The 14,227-nt window shown below is 40.8% G+C and overlaps 1 protein-coding gene across 4 annotated transcripts in view; it reads right to left on the bottom strand.

Moving 5' to 3' along the window:
- DOCK4 (dedicator of cytokinesis 4) overlaps window positions 1-14,227 on the bottom strand; it is a 471,927-nt gene that overhangs the window by 88,561 nt on the left and 369,139 nt on the right. For all 4 annotated transcript variants that reach the window (XM_060414757.1, XM_012176786.3, XM_027968612.2 and 1 more), the window contains one exon: window positions 6,318-6,412. In XM_060414757.1, the coding sequence (XP_060270740.1) occupies window positions 6,318-6,412 (95 nt within the window). The remainder of the gene's footprint in view (window positions 1-6,317; window positions 6,413-14,227) is intronic.

Raw genomic sequence — 14,227 nt, 5'->3', positions numbered from 1 at the left:
CAGGCAATTCTTTTGTAAATATTTGCTATAACTCTGGAAGTATGGCACATTTCTCTTAGTAATATAGTTTTTGGTAAAAATCACTATCCTCCCCCACGTCCCCCCCTCCCCACAGTAAAGTATTTAAAGACAATGACCCTAATAGAAAAACCCCACAAAAAACAATAGTAATTATTTTTCAATGGGTCTTCAACAGATGATGAGCTTCCCTGGTGGCTCAGATGATAAAGAATCTTCCTGCAAGGCAGGAGACCCTGGCTCAATCCCTGGGTTGGGAAGAACATCTGCAGAAGGGAATGGTTACCTTTTCCAGTATTCTTGCCTGGAAAATTCCATGACAGAGGAGCCTGGCAGGCCTCAGGCTTCCCTGGTGGCTCAAATGGTAAAAGAATTTGCCTGCAATGCAGGCAATCTGGTTTAATCCCCAGGTGGGGAAGATCCCCTGGAAAAGGGAATGGTAACCCCCTTCAGTATTCTTGCTTGGAAAATTCCATGGATAGAGGAGCCTGAAGGGCTGCAGTCCACAGGGTTGAAAAGAATTGGTCATGACTAAGCAACTAACACTTTCAATAGATCATCTACTCTAACATCAAACTTTGCATAGTCTGTGTCACATACTTCATCTTCCTTCCTGTTACAACGGATCAACGCTCCTAGCTAAAGCCAAGCTTCCTGCTGGGTACTTATCAGTGCTATCCTAGGTGTGGTGAGCTTCCTTCATTGAGAAAGTCTCACCACAAAAAACAACGTCAATGGAGCTAAACTGTATGCTTACGCAGCTCACCTAATTTCCAGTGCAAGTTGACAGCGGACAGCGCTACCTTCAGGAAAGGTGTTCTCAGACAGGCACAATGAAAAATCCTGTACTTGATCCCACCCCTATTGGCTTACTTAGGGACACTGTTTCTTCACTTAGGCCTGTTTTCTTTAGCACTATCAATATTTCTTTTTTCTGTGCCCTTCCTATCTGTAAACCAACATGCATAATATTCCATATTCAGAAATGAATCTTAGCGTTCATATCTCCTTCCAGATATAGCCACATTTCTCTGCTCCTTCTTACAGCAAAATCTTCTAAAGAGCTGATAATTATTGCTTTCATTTTTTTCAATTCCCATCTGTACTCGAATTCACTCTGATAAGACTTTCATCTTTATCACTCCACTGAAATAGCACTTGTCAAGGTCACCAGTATCTGCATCCCACTGCCAAAACCCAGGGATAGTTGTCAGTCTTCATCTTCCAACCTCCCCAGATGCCTTCCTTTATGAAATATCTTCCTCAGATGGTTGATATTATGCCCTTCTGGTTCTCGTCTTACATCAAAGGCTGCTCCTCTTCCATCTCTGTTGCTGGTGGCTTCCAAACTCTTGACCTTGGAAGATGGGCATGTTGCAGGGCCCAGTCTTAAGGAGGCTTCTCTTTTCAATCTGTACTTTCCTCTAGAGTGCTCTCATTCAGTTTGATGACTTCAAATACTACCCAATGCCAAGGACCTCAAATGTATTAGCATGTCGCTAGCCTTCACTTCTCTGAGCTCCATACAAGCATGTCCAGCCTCTTCTCCACATCTCCACTTGGGTATCTAACAGCATCTCAAATTTCTGCTCAACCAAAGATCCCTCACCTCTCCCATTCCTCTCTCAGTATCTTCCATTTAAGTGAATGTTAATACCATTTGTCCTTCTGTTGAGGCCACAATTCTAAGAGCCATCTTCAAACTTTTTTCTCTCCTGCCCACATTCAGCCATCTCCAAGTCTTGTCATCTCTGTTTTCAAACAGGGGCTCTGTATCAACCCAGGGAGGTGGGGTAGGGAGGAAGATGGGAGGGAATTTCAAAAGGGAGGGGATATATGTATAACCATGGCTGATTCATGTTGAGGTTTGACAGAAAACAACAAAATTCTGTAAAGCAATTATCCTTCAATAAAAAAACAAATAAAAAATTTTGAAAAATCGATCTTCCCACTACCTTCATTGCAATCCACCTGTTCAACTTGTCATCTTCTCTTACCCAGATTGCTGTTATTAAGCTCCTAACTGGTCTTTCCTGGTTTCTCTCTTGTCTCTTTACCCCCTAATATCTGGACCTTGTCTTCTTCCAACTTCATTTTTACTGGTTCCTTCCCTCCTCGCATTTCCTCCACACAGTCTTCCAGATCCTTGAATGTGCCATCTTCACTCTGACCACAGGGCCTGTGTGTATGCTATTCCTGCTGATAAGAAGTCTTTCTTTGCTGTCTACCTACTAACTCCTGCTACAGATTTCAGCTCAAGTCTCACATCTTCATAAAAACTCCTATTCCAGTCTAGAACAAAGTTCCTTTCACAGCTCCCCTCTCAGAACTGTGCTTTTTATCATGATGACATTTATTTTACAGATTAGGCACTAGAAAATATTTACTGAATGAAGGATTCAATGAAGGAATGGATGACCTTCCCTAAGACTCTCTGATTCCATAAATCACTTATTTGCTATATATATCTCATTTGAACATAAACTGGTGAAGGTAATGATCAGCTAAACAATTCAGTGTTTGGTGGGAAAACACACACACACACACACACACACACACACACACACACACACACACAAAAGTAAATGTTTGAAGCCAACATGCAGAGAAGATAAACAAAATAAGGGTCTGAAATTTTAACTGCAGGGCTAGGGAATTTTTACTTTCCTCACTAAGCAAATCTTGAAAATATGTATAAAGCTGTGACTTTATTTTTGTACTGTATTTTGCAATGTGTATGGAAGAGGGTGGAGAGAAGCCTGTCTCAAAGTGCCCTGTATTTTTGGTACTCAATTTTCATCTTCCTTATGTTCCTTCTTTCTCAGATTGAGCAGTTGTCCTCATGTGAAACATCTACCAAGAACTTACAGTGGCCAGGCACAATTAAGCTTTGCAGGCAAGCAGAAGTCAACTTTCTTATCCTTGGGAAATTTAGCCTGAACACACAATGTGAGACATTCAGGTAGAAAAAAACAAAAGACCATACTAACAGCCAGGTATTTATAAGTCATAGCTTTTGGTAGGACTTCACATAATGCAGAGAAGCCACAGGATTTGGGACAGCACAGTTTAAAGATAGCATTTAATTGACTTGAAAACACTGGAAGAAAGGACCAACATATAAAAGAACACGTACTTTGTGGGATGGGCTATTCAATTGAGTTCAAGCCTAGGCAATGGTGACTTCTGGGCCAGTTACCATCAATTTGACATGTATCAAGCATACAAGTGGGTAGTAAAAGTGGAAGTTTAGGTGTAAATGCCTCTTTGAGGGGCACTTCTCAAATATTTTTCTAAGAAAGTTAGTGTCATGGAAGAAAAGGTGGTCAACTTCAGGGACCTAGATCTAGCTTCTGAAACTTGCTTCTATACAATTTAACAAAGTAAAACCTTTTAATTTCTGGTGTGGGCTCTTTAACATATTTAAAATATCTTTCAGAGATTTATTTATCTATCAATACTATTGATGTTTATATTTTTTAACAGATAAGACACAAATAGCTGAAGGTTTATTTCTGAACTTTCAGTTCAGTTCAGTTCAGTTACTCAGTCATGTCCGACTTTTTGCAAGCCCATGGACTGCAGCACGCCAGGCCCCTCCCTGTCCATCACCATCTCCTGGAGTTCACTCAAACTCATGTCCATTAGTCAGTGATGCCATCCAACCATCTCATCCTCTGTCGTCCCTTTCTTCTCCCACCTTCAATCTTTCCCAGCGTCAGGGTCTTTTCAAATGAGTCAGTTCTTCACATCAGGTGGCCAAAGTATTGGAGTTTCAGTGTCAGCATCAGTCCTTCCAATGAATATTCAGGATTAATTTCCTTTAGGATGGACTGGTTGGATCTCCTTGCAGTCCAAGGGACTCTCAAGAGTCTTCACCAACGCCACAGTTCAAAAGCATCAATTCTTCAGCGCTCAGCTTTATAGTCCAACTCTCACATCCATACATGACCACTAGAAAAACCATTATCACACAAGAAAGATCCCACATGCTTTCAAGGTTTGAATGGGAAATGACTATGACAGTTAAATGAGGAGAGGAGAGGAAAGCGAACAGCAGAAATCGGGGGGTCTATTCCAACTTGGCAGGTGGTTCACAGGCTGTGGAGTCCTGTCTATGAATTAGGTTGGATATACCACAGCCAGACATCACCAGGGGAAAAGCAGTGCCAGATTCCTATCAGCACTGACTTGGATGTCAGTGGAATGATGGTACTGCATTCAGCAAAGTCTTATGATGGTTTTCTTAGGTTTGCTATGGGACTAATCTTTGGTTTACACATATTACACAGAGCTCACCTCTAACAGAACCATGCTCCTATTTAGCTAACATTAGGGATGGAAATCTTGAACATTATAAGTTTACTCAAAAACAGAATCTGACTTCTAAGTCTGCTCCCCACTCACATGACCATAAAGTCTTGCCAAGTGTAGTAGAGATTTTTAGGTGGTGACAGAGTGAGATGGCATTTCCTATCATAAGCCACATGACTGTCATGGTTTTCAGAAGTTCAACCACCACCTTTGTACAAAAGGAACAGAATGTTAAATTTACTTTCAGTTTGAATGTCTGCCACTGGAAATTCTAATTCAAGTCAAAATGTCCCTCTGCACACAGCAGGCAGGATGACCAAATGATGATGCTGTATGATGATGATGTCAGCAGCACAGACCCCTTCCTGTGCTGGCTGCCTGGACCACTCAACACCCTCTCCAGGTACCCAGAATGTTTGCTGTTTGGTAATGAGGCCAGAAGCATGACCAGTGGTTCCCACTTAAACCTGCAGCATCTGGACATCCAGATGAAGAGAGATTTGATTCCACTCACAGATATCAAACTAGATATGCTGAACTCTAAAGAGAGCTATTTCAGGATTCTCAATTAGTCTTCAAAATGGAAAAGCTGTTTCTGTACTTATGTAAAATATAATATGCCATATTATACAATTTGTTACTTCACAAAGTTTTTAACACAGCATTTTAACACCTCCTCGTCTCTAAATGTGTACTGCAGCAGAAGCCACATTAGGCATCTCTAATCAACATCAAACCCTATCTTCCTGGGGCTCTTACCTTCATCATATGTGGGAACCTGGGGAGGACAAAGGATGTTTTTGACCCATGAACAGATACCTGAAGAATCCAACCTTCACCCTGAGCATGAGGGTTTAGGGGATGGGAGAAGAGGAGGAAGAAGAGGCAGGCAAATGTGGGCTAGAAGGAAAGGATGCTTATGAAATAGGGTAAATTATAAGTGTGGAGATAAAGATCAAGCCACTTTCTTAAAAACAAACAAACAACAACAACAAAAAAACCCACTTCATATTCATTTCAAATCCTGAGACAATAGAGGCCAAAAGTGTGAGAGCAGATAAACCCATGACGCTGTGCCCTCCAGGAATAGCTCCTGGAATAGAAGGCCCTTCTGACCATCCCTTAGTCTCCTTTCCTGGTTCCTACTCATTCAACTATTGACCTCAGATCATTTTACTTTTTCCTCCCAATATGCTTAATATAAGCTAATTTTGTCAACATCAGTAACTCCCCAAATGTCTGTATCTCTTCCTGAACTTCCTTCAGAGCACTGTTTTCAGCCTTCTGTTCGTCACATCACTCACATGTGTAAAAGGAACTTCAATCTTCACCTGCCTAACTCGGGGATCCTCTCTTATTTCCAGTGCTCAGCACATGGGAGATGCTGAACATATTCTCTGAGTTAAAATGAGTTAAGAAAGATCAGAAATGACTCAAGGGTCCACAAACAAAGCTGGTATTAAATAACCTATGGTGCATCTAGTCAATGGAATATTATACAGCTACAAAAGAAAAAGAAACCATAAATGAATGAGGGGCTTTCTACATACTGATTTGGAAAGATTGCCAGGATTTTATGTAAAAGAAAGATTTGCAGGACAGTTCATTTATTCTGCTATCTGCTAAGCTCTGCATAAAGGAACAGTGGGAGGACATGCAAGAAACAAATAAAAGTGGTTATTGCAGGCTGGAAGTAGGGGTAAAGCAGGTGGGAGAGGGATTTCTCAAGGTATACTCTGTTATACTGTTTGATTTTTGAGCTATGTTAACATACTACCTATTTAAAACAAATAGTAATGATTAGGAAAAGCAAGCAAGCAAGCAAGAAACAAACAAAACAAGTGAGACAAGTTAACTCAGAAGCAAAGAAAAAGAACTCCAGGATTTGGAGGTTTCAAATTTGAGATAAAGTTGACTGTATCATTTCATATTCTCCTCTTCCCATATTCAATGAGTTGCAATTATCATCAATGTAAATGTCTTACTTGTTAGCCACCAAGCGCATGACAGTCCAGTCCTTTGGAAACATCTCTGGGCGTATCAATATTCGGAACACAGTAAATATCTGCAGCAGGAAATCCTTGGGTAAGGAGGAAAGAGACCATTTTACTGAGTTATTGTAATTGTTCACACACATACACACACACACACACACACACACACACACACACACAGAGTTATTGTTACCATTTCTAAAGCACTTACAGAGAAAGGAGCCATACTCAATACTTTTACCCAGGAGAAAAAGTCATCTCCTTCCCCATTCTCGGTGCCCAGTTGATTTGCTACCCTTCCCAAACCTTCCTCCTCCTCTCTTTCTCATGCATAGTGGAAATGACGCTTTGGTTTTCTCCACAAGCTCTAAACATTTAGGTTTGAGAAATAAGACAGAAAACTTTGAAGAGATTAGCAGGGAAATGTATTTTCTTTCTTCTATTATAGTGTCCTAAACTTCAGAACTTTTCAGTTCAAGAGAACTGCAAAGGGTCTTAGTTCAATTATGCTTTCCTTTAAGTGGGTGTTAGAATTTAGAAAGCTATGCTCATTGAAAAGCATCTTAGGCAAAAACCCATGTTTCTTAAAGGGCATTCTAAAAATGCAGGATTAATGGGATGCATGCAGGTTTATAGAATCTGAAGGTCCTTGGCAGAATAAGTAGAGAGAGGGATATGTATGAAGTTGAGCCCAGTGATAAGTCCTTAGAAACTAAGAGTATGTCAAGGTATTCTTCACAAAGATGCCCTACTAGGGGCACTGGTATTTATGGAGATGGGATCTTTAAGCCGAGCACCTGGAAACACTCTTGACAAAAAGCTATTGTCAGGCATAGAAATATCATTTCTTAAAATGTTGTAAGAAACAGACCCACAGTGCTGGAGCACATTATTCTTAATAAGAACTCAAGAAGCTAACACCCTTCAGGTAGTGAATGAAACGGAGCTTGCTCTACTCAAAAAGAGACAGGCTCAATCTAATTATGATTTAGATTTGTTCACTAGAAAACTTAAAGGTAGTTTTGTAACTTAATTGCTGCTAGGAAAATATATTTCACAATTTCACTGAAGGTAACCGTATGGTGTTGCTCAGAAAAACACCCCAAATATAAGACTTTTATTTATCAAACCTAACAACACATTCGGTTAAACATGTAAGCCACTTGAAATTAAGATTATCAGTCACCCATACCATCAGTAGACAGAAAGATCCTTAAAAGCTAGAAACACGTGGGAGCTATATTCTAACAGCTTTGATCAAACCCATAAATATTTTGACAAGGATTTAATTTAGCTTCTTTGGCATCAGCACACATACACTGATGTGTAGTCCATGCTACGTGGAAACATGCCCACTAGGTCATCTGTCTTTAAATGGTGAGACAGATCCTTCCTGTGTTGGCAGAATCACCACAGACAGTTTCCCAAACGTATTCTCCTTCAGGTCAGATAATTTTGGGCAACTCCAATTCTAGCCCTCCATTGGGATAGGGGGTCATTAGCACACCAAAACTGTGGGAAGCTCTTTTTAATGCACTTCTAACACTTTTTTCAGTTTTCCTGTTGATTCCTCTGCATTTTGCAGACATGAACACATATAACCCTTGCAAAACTGTTTGCATTTACCTTTCACAGTGTTATACTTCACTTTAGTTTTCTGTCTTGATGTATTTGCTCAGACAGACATTTAAGAAAAAATCCTGAACGTGGGGAGTCATTTGTTTTTTATAGTTTACAAGTACTTTTGTTGGGAGAATGAAATGGCAGCCCATTCCAGTATTCTTGCCTGGAGAATCCCATGGACGGAGGATTCAGGTAGGCTACTGTCCATAGGGTTGCAAGGAGTCAGATACTACTGAAGCAATTTAGCACACATGCACGTGTGTGTGTGTGTGTGTGTGTGCACGTGCCCTCAGATGCTAGGTCGTGACTGACTGACTGTGACCCCATGAACTGTAGCCCAAAAGGCTCCTCTATCCATGGACTTTTCCAGGCAAGAAAACCAGAATGGACTATCATTTCCCTCTCTAGTGGATCTTCCTGACCCAGGGATCGAATCCACATCTCTTGTTGCATCTCCTGTATTGGCAGGTAGAATCTTTACCACTGTAGGTTCTAAAATGCTGATGTTTCATCTTTTCTCCTCTAATCATTAAACAGAATTGGAAATTGGAAGCAGCACCCCTCACAGTAGGGAATAGGAGAGAGGGATGTCTGTTGCACAGAGGGAAAAAAATGGCTGAAAAATTGGCTCCAGGAGGCAAGATATCTATCTTCAGGGCTAGCAATGTTGACTGCTGTTTTGTAGTGCAGGGGACAAGAGCAAAGTTATTCCAGGTGTAGGACCGGCGACATACAACCAGTTTCTGTACCATCTCATTTTCCTATTCCCATTTAGCTCATAAAACAAAAGGCGTGGCAGCACGGGGCCTTGGGCCAGTGCCTACAAACTGACATTAACCTTTATTTCCTTGAAGAAAACCTCCCACTATCTCAAGTAGCTTTCTAAGCTTCATCTACCTTTGTGGAACCAAACACATTCATTTGTAGAAATCTTATAATGAAAAATAAAAGAACATTATACTGAGATCAGAAAATCTAGATTTTAATCCTGCCTCTGTCATGAACAAACTCAATGACCTAGATAATTTATTTAACTTCTCTGGAGCTGAGCTCTGAGGCTTTATAATGTGAGGGGTTGGGCTTTCCTGGTGACTCAGATGGTAAAATGGAGAAAGAAATGGCAACCCACTTCAGTATTCTTGCCTAGATAATCTGGTGGACAGGGGAGCCTGGTGGGCTGCTGTACATGGGGTTGCACAGGGCTGGACATGACTGAAGCGACTTAGCATGCATGCATGCACGGGAGAAGGAAATGGAAGCCCACTCCAGTGTTTTTGCTTGGAGAATCCCAGGGACAGTGGAGCCTGGTGGGCTGCTGTCTATGGGGTCGCTCAGAGTCAGACACAACTGAAGCGACTTAGCAGCAGCAGATGATAATAAAATCTGCCTGCAATGCATGACCGAGGTTCAACCGCTGGATTGGGAAGATCCTCTGGAGAAAGGAATGGCTACCCACTCTAGTATTCTTGTGTGGAGAATTCCATGGACAGAGGAGCCTAGTAGACGACAGTCCACTGAGTCTCAAAGAGTCAGACATGACTGATTGACTCACACTTTAAAGTCTCTTGTAGTTAGAAGAGACTAAAAATAATTAACACGGTCACTCATCTATTCATGCAGTATGCAAAACTTTTTATATTTCTAAACTGTAGGTTAATGTTTCAGTAGATGGTAACACAAGCACATTCCACTGTGGTACTTACACGGGTTCAGCAAGTATTCTTGTCAACTGCCTTGTCACAGGTTACATTTCAAACTCAGTTCCAATATTTTACAGCACCAAGACCTGAATGTGAGGCTCAACATCCCATCCCTCCCCAAATGCAAGGGTATTTCCTTGTCTGTTCAAAGGACTTTTCACTAAACAAGAATGTCTGCACAGATAAGTGAATTATTTTTGCACATATGAATAATAAGTAACAGATTCTTTTTAAAATTTAAAAAAAGAACAGTGTTGCAAACATACTCTGGTTTGGATAGCACATAGAAAAAAGTGTTTCATATGCTATTATTTTAAAATTGGCAGCCTGGCAACAGTTTCTTTTTTGTTTGTTAACTTCAAATAGCATAACATAGTTATTTAATTGCATTACTGGTTATTATTCAAATACGGGATCAAAATTTTTTAAAAAATAGGGAGGTGTTATTTCACAGCAATACTTTTTTTTTTTTTTTGCAGTTCAAGAGGTTCAAAGAAGAATGTTCAGGTGAAAACCTTCACAAACAACAAAAAGTCTCATATTCAAATAGAAAAGAAAGTAGAAGTAATTGCTATGGTGTTAGATAATCATTAACATTTATTCATTCATAAATATTGGGTGCTTTAATATGTGCTAGGCACTGTAAAAGAGGCTGGGGACACCTAGTGGGATAAAATATATTCTTTCATTTATTCATGCAAGGATATTTACACAGTACCTGCAACACGCCACACCATAACAAGTTAGCTGAATGTGACCTCTGCCTTCCTCAAACGCAGTTTTGTGGGAGAGATGAGTGCTCATCTATTTAAGGATGTGCTACAAACTAGGATAAATCTGTGGGCCAGCTATTTCACTGCTTCCCTGATAGCTCAGATGCTAGATGACAGTCCATGGAGTCTCAGAGTCTGACAAGTCGGAGTGACTAACACTTTAAAGTCTCTTGTAGATAGAAGAGACTAAAATAATTAATATGGTCATTAATTGCAGTGACCATATTGCAGGTCACTACAGTTGACCTGCATTGCAGACCTGCAATGTGAAAAACCAGGTTCGATCCCTGGGTCAGGAAGATCCCCTAGAGAAAAGCAAATGGCAACCCACTCCAGTATTCTTGCCTGGAAAATCCCATGGATGGAGGAGCTTGGCAGGCTACAGTCCATGGGGTCCCAAAGAGTCTAACAGGACTGAGGGACTAACACTTTCACTTTCACAGGTATTTCACACCCAGCCCCAGAGGCAAGACAGAACACAGGCTTACCCAGGCTGCCAAAGAGAGCGCTCAGAAATGGGGCGGGTACGTGTATCAGTTCAGTTCAGCTGCTCAGTCATGTCCAACTCTTTGCAACCCCATGGACTGCAGCACACCAGGCCTCCCTGTCCATCACCAATTCCTGGAGTTTACTCAAACTCATGTCCATTGAGTTGGTGATGCCATCCAACCATCTCATCCTCTGTCGTTCCCTTCTCCTCCCGCCTTCAATCTTTCCCAGCATCAGGGTCTTTTCTAATGAGTCTGTTCTTCATATCAGGTGGATAAAGTATTGGAGTTTCAGCTGCAGCATCAGACCTTCCAATGAATATTCAGGACTGATTTCCTTTAGGATAGACGGGTTGGATCTCATCGCTGTCCAAGGGACTCTTAAGAGTCTTCACCAACACCACAGTTCAAAAGCATCAATTCTTTGGCGCTCAGCTTTCTTTTTAGTCCAACTCTCACATCCATACATGACCACTGGAAAACCATAGCTTTGGTTAGATGGACCTTTGTTGGCAAAGGAACGTCTCTGCTTTTTAATATGTTGGCTAGGTTGGTCATAACTTTTCTTCCAAGGAGCAAGCGTCTAATTTCATGGCTGTAATCACCATCTGCAGTGATTCTGGAGCCCCCAAAATAAAACCTGTCACTGTTTCCCCAGTTTCCCCATCTATTTGCCATGAAGTGATGGGGCCAGGTGCCATGATCTTAGTTTTCTGAATGTTGAGTTTTAAGCCAACTTTTTCACTCTCCTCTTTCACTTTCATCAGGAGGCTCTACAGTTCTTCGCTTTCTGCCATAAGGGTGGTGTCATCTGCATATCTGAGGTTATTGATATTTCTCCTGGCAATCTTGATTCCAGCTTGTGCTTCATCCAGTCCAGCATTTCTCATGATGTAATCTGCATATAAGTTAAATAAGCAGGGTGACAATATACAGCCTTGACGTACTCCTTTCCCGATTTGGAACCATTCTGTTGTTCCATGTCCAATTCTAACTGTTGCTTCTTGACCTGCATACAGATTTCTCAGGAGGCAGGTCAGGTGGTCTGATATTCCCATCTCTTTCAGAATTTTCCACAGTTTATTGTGATCCACACAGTCAAAGGCTTTGGCATAGTCAATAAAGCAGAAGAAGATGGTTTTCTGGAACTCTTTTGCTTTTACAATGATCCAATGGATGTTGGCAATTTGATCTCTGCTTCCTCTCCCTTTTTTAAATCCAGCTTGAGCATCTGGAAGTTCACGGTTCACATACTGTTGAAGCCTGGCTTGGAGAATTTTGAGCATTACTTTACTAGAGTGTGAGATAAGTGCAATTGTGTGGTAATTTGAACATTCTTTGGCATTACCTTTCTTTGGGATTGGAATGAAAACTGACCTTTTCCAGTCCTGTGGCCACTGGTGTGTTTTCCAAATTTGCTGGCATATTGAGTGCAGCACTTTCACAGCATCATCTTTCAGGATTTGAAATAGCTCAACTGGAATTCCATCACCTCCACTAGTTTTGTTCATTGTGATGCTTCCTAAGGTCCACTTGACTTTGCATTCCAGGATGTCTGGCGCTAGGTGAGTGATCACACCATTGTGATTATCTGGGTCCCTGTATAGTTCTTCTGTGTATTATTATTTTTTTTAATTTTTATTTTTACTTTATTTTACTTTACAATACTGTATTGGTTTTGCCGTACATTGACATGAATCCACTACGGGTGTACATGCGTTCCCAAACATGAACCCTCCTCCCACCTCCCTCCCCATAACATCCCCCTGGGTCATCCCCGTGCACCAGCCCCAAGCATGCTGTATCCTGCATTGGACATAGACTGGCGATTCGATTCTTACATGATAGTATACATGTTCCAATGCCATTCTCCCAAATCATCCCACCCTCTCCCTCTCCCTCTGAGTCCAAAAGTCCACAATACACATCTGTGTCTTTTTTGCTGTCTTGCATACAGGGTCATCATTGCCATCTTTCTAAATTCCATATATATGTCTTCAGTGTATTCTTGCCACCTCTTCTTAATATCTTCTACTTCTATTAGGTCCATACCATTTCCATCCTTTATTGAGCCCATCTTTGCATGAAAAGTTCCCTTGATATCTCTAATTTTCTGGAAGAGATATCTAGTCTTTCCCATTCCATTATTTTCCTCTATTTCTTTGCATTGATCACTGAGGAAGGCTTTCTTATCTCTCCTTGCTAGTCTTTGGAACTCTGCAATCAAATGGGTATATCTTTCCTTTTCTCCTTTAGCTTTTGCTTCTCTTCTTTTCATAGCTATTTGTAAGCCCTCATCAGATAATCATTTTGCCTTTTTTTCATTTCTTTTTCTTGGGGATTATCTTGATCCCTACCTCCTGTACAATGTTCCAAACCTCCTCCTCCATCCATAGTTCTTTAGGCACTCTGTCTATCAGATCTAATCCCTTTAATGAATCTACTTGTCACTTCCACTGTATAGTCATAAGAGATTTCACTTAGATCGCTCATTAGATCTGAATGGTCTGGTGGTTTTCCCTACTTTCGTCAATTTAAGTCTGAATTTGGCAACAAGGAGTTCATGATCTGAGCCACAGTCAGCTCCCAGCCTTGTTTTTGCTGACTATATAGAGGTTCTCCATCTTTGGGTGCAAAGAATATAATTAATCTGATTTCAGTATTGATTATCTGATAATATCCATGCATAGAGTCTTCTCTTGTGTTGTTGGAAGAGGGTGTTTGCTATATCCAGTACGTTCTCTTGGCAAAAGTCTGTTAGCCTTTGCCCTGCTTCATTCTGTACTCCAAGACCAAATTAGTCTCTTACTCCAGATATTTCCTGACTTCCTACTTTTGCATACCAGTCCCCTATAATGAAAAGGACATCTTTTTTGGTGTTAGTTCTAGAAGGTCTTGTAGGTCTTCACAGAACCATTCAACTTCAGCTTCTTCAGCATGATTGGTCAGGGCATAAACTTGGATTACTCTTTTATTGAATGGCTTATCTTGGAAACGAACAGAGATCATTCTGTCGTTTCTGAGATTGCATCCAATTTCTGCATTTTGGACTCTCTTGTTGACTATGATGGCTACTCCATTTCTTCTAAGGGATTCTTGCCCACAGTAGTAGATATAATGGTAGGTGGATAGGGATACATAAAAGATGGATAGATAGATAAACAGGAAGATAACAATAACTACGGACCAACGATAAATAAGCAAATAAAAAGACAAATGAATCTCCTACCTTTTCCCTGGTAAGCAGTTTGGAAATACACCCTGAGGACAATGTAGAGACACTGAGGGACTTTATACATACATGTAAGAAGATCATA

Source organism: Ovis aries, chromosome 4 (genome assembly GCF_016772045.2).
Source record: "Ovis aries strain OAR_USU_Benz2616 breed Rambouillet chromosome 4, ARS-UI_Ramb_v3.0, whole genome shotgun sequence".
NCBI classification, from domain to species: domain Eukaryota; kingdom Metazoa; phylum Chordata; class Mammalia; order Artiodactyla; family Bovidae; genus Ovis; species Ovis aries.
The sequence above is the reverse complement of the archived record's forward strand: the minus strand, read 5'-3'. Positions and strand labels throughout refer to the sequence as shown.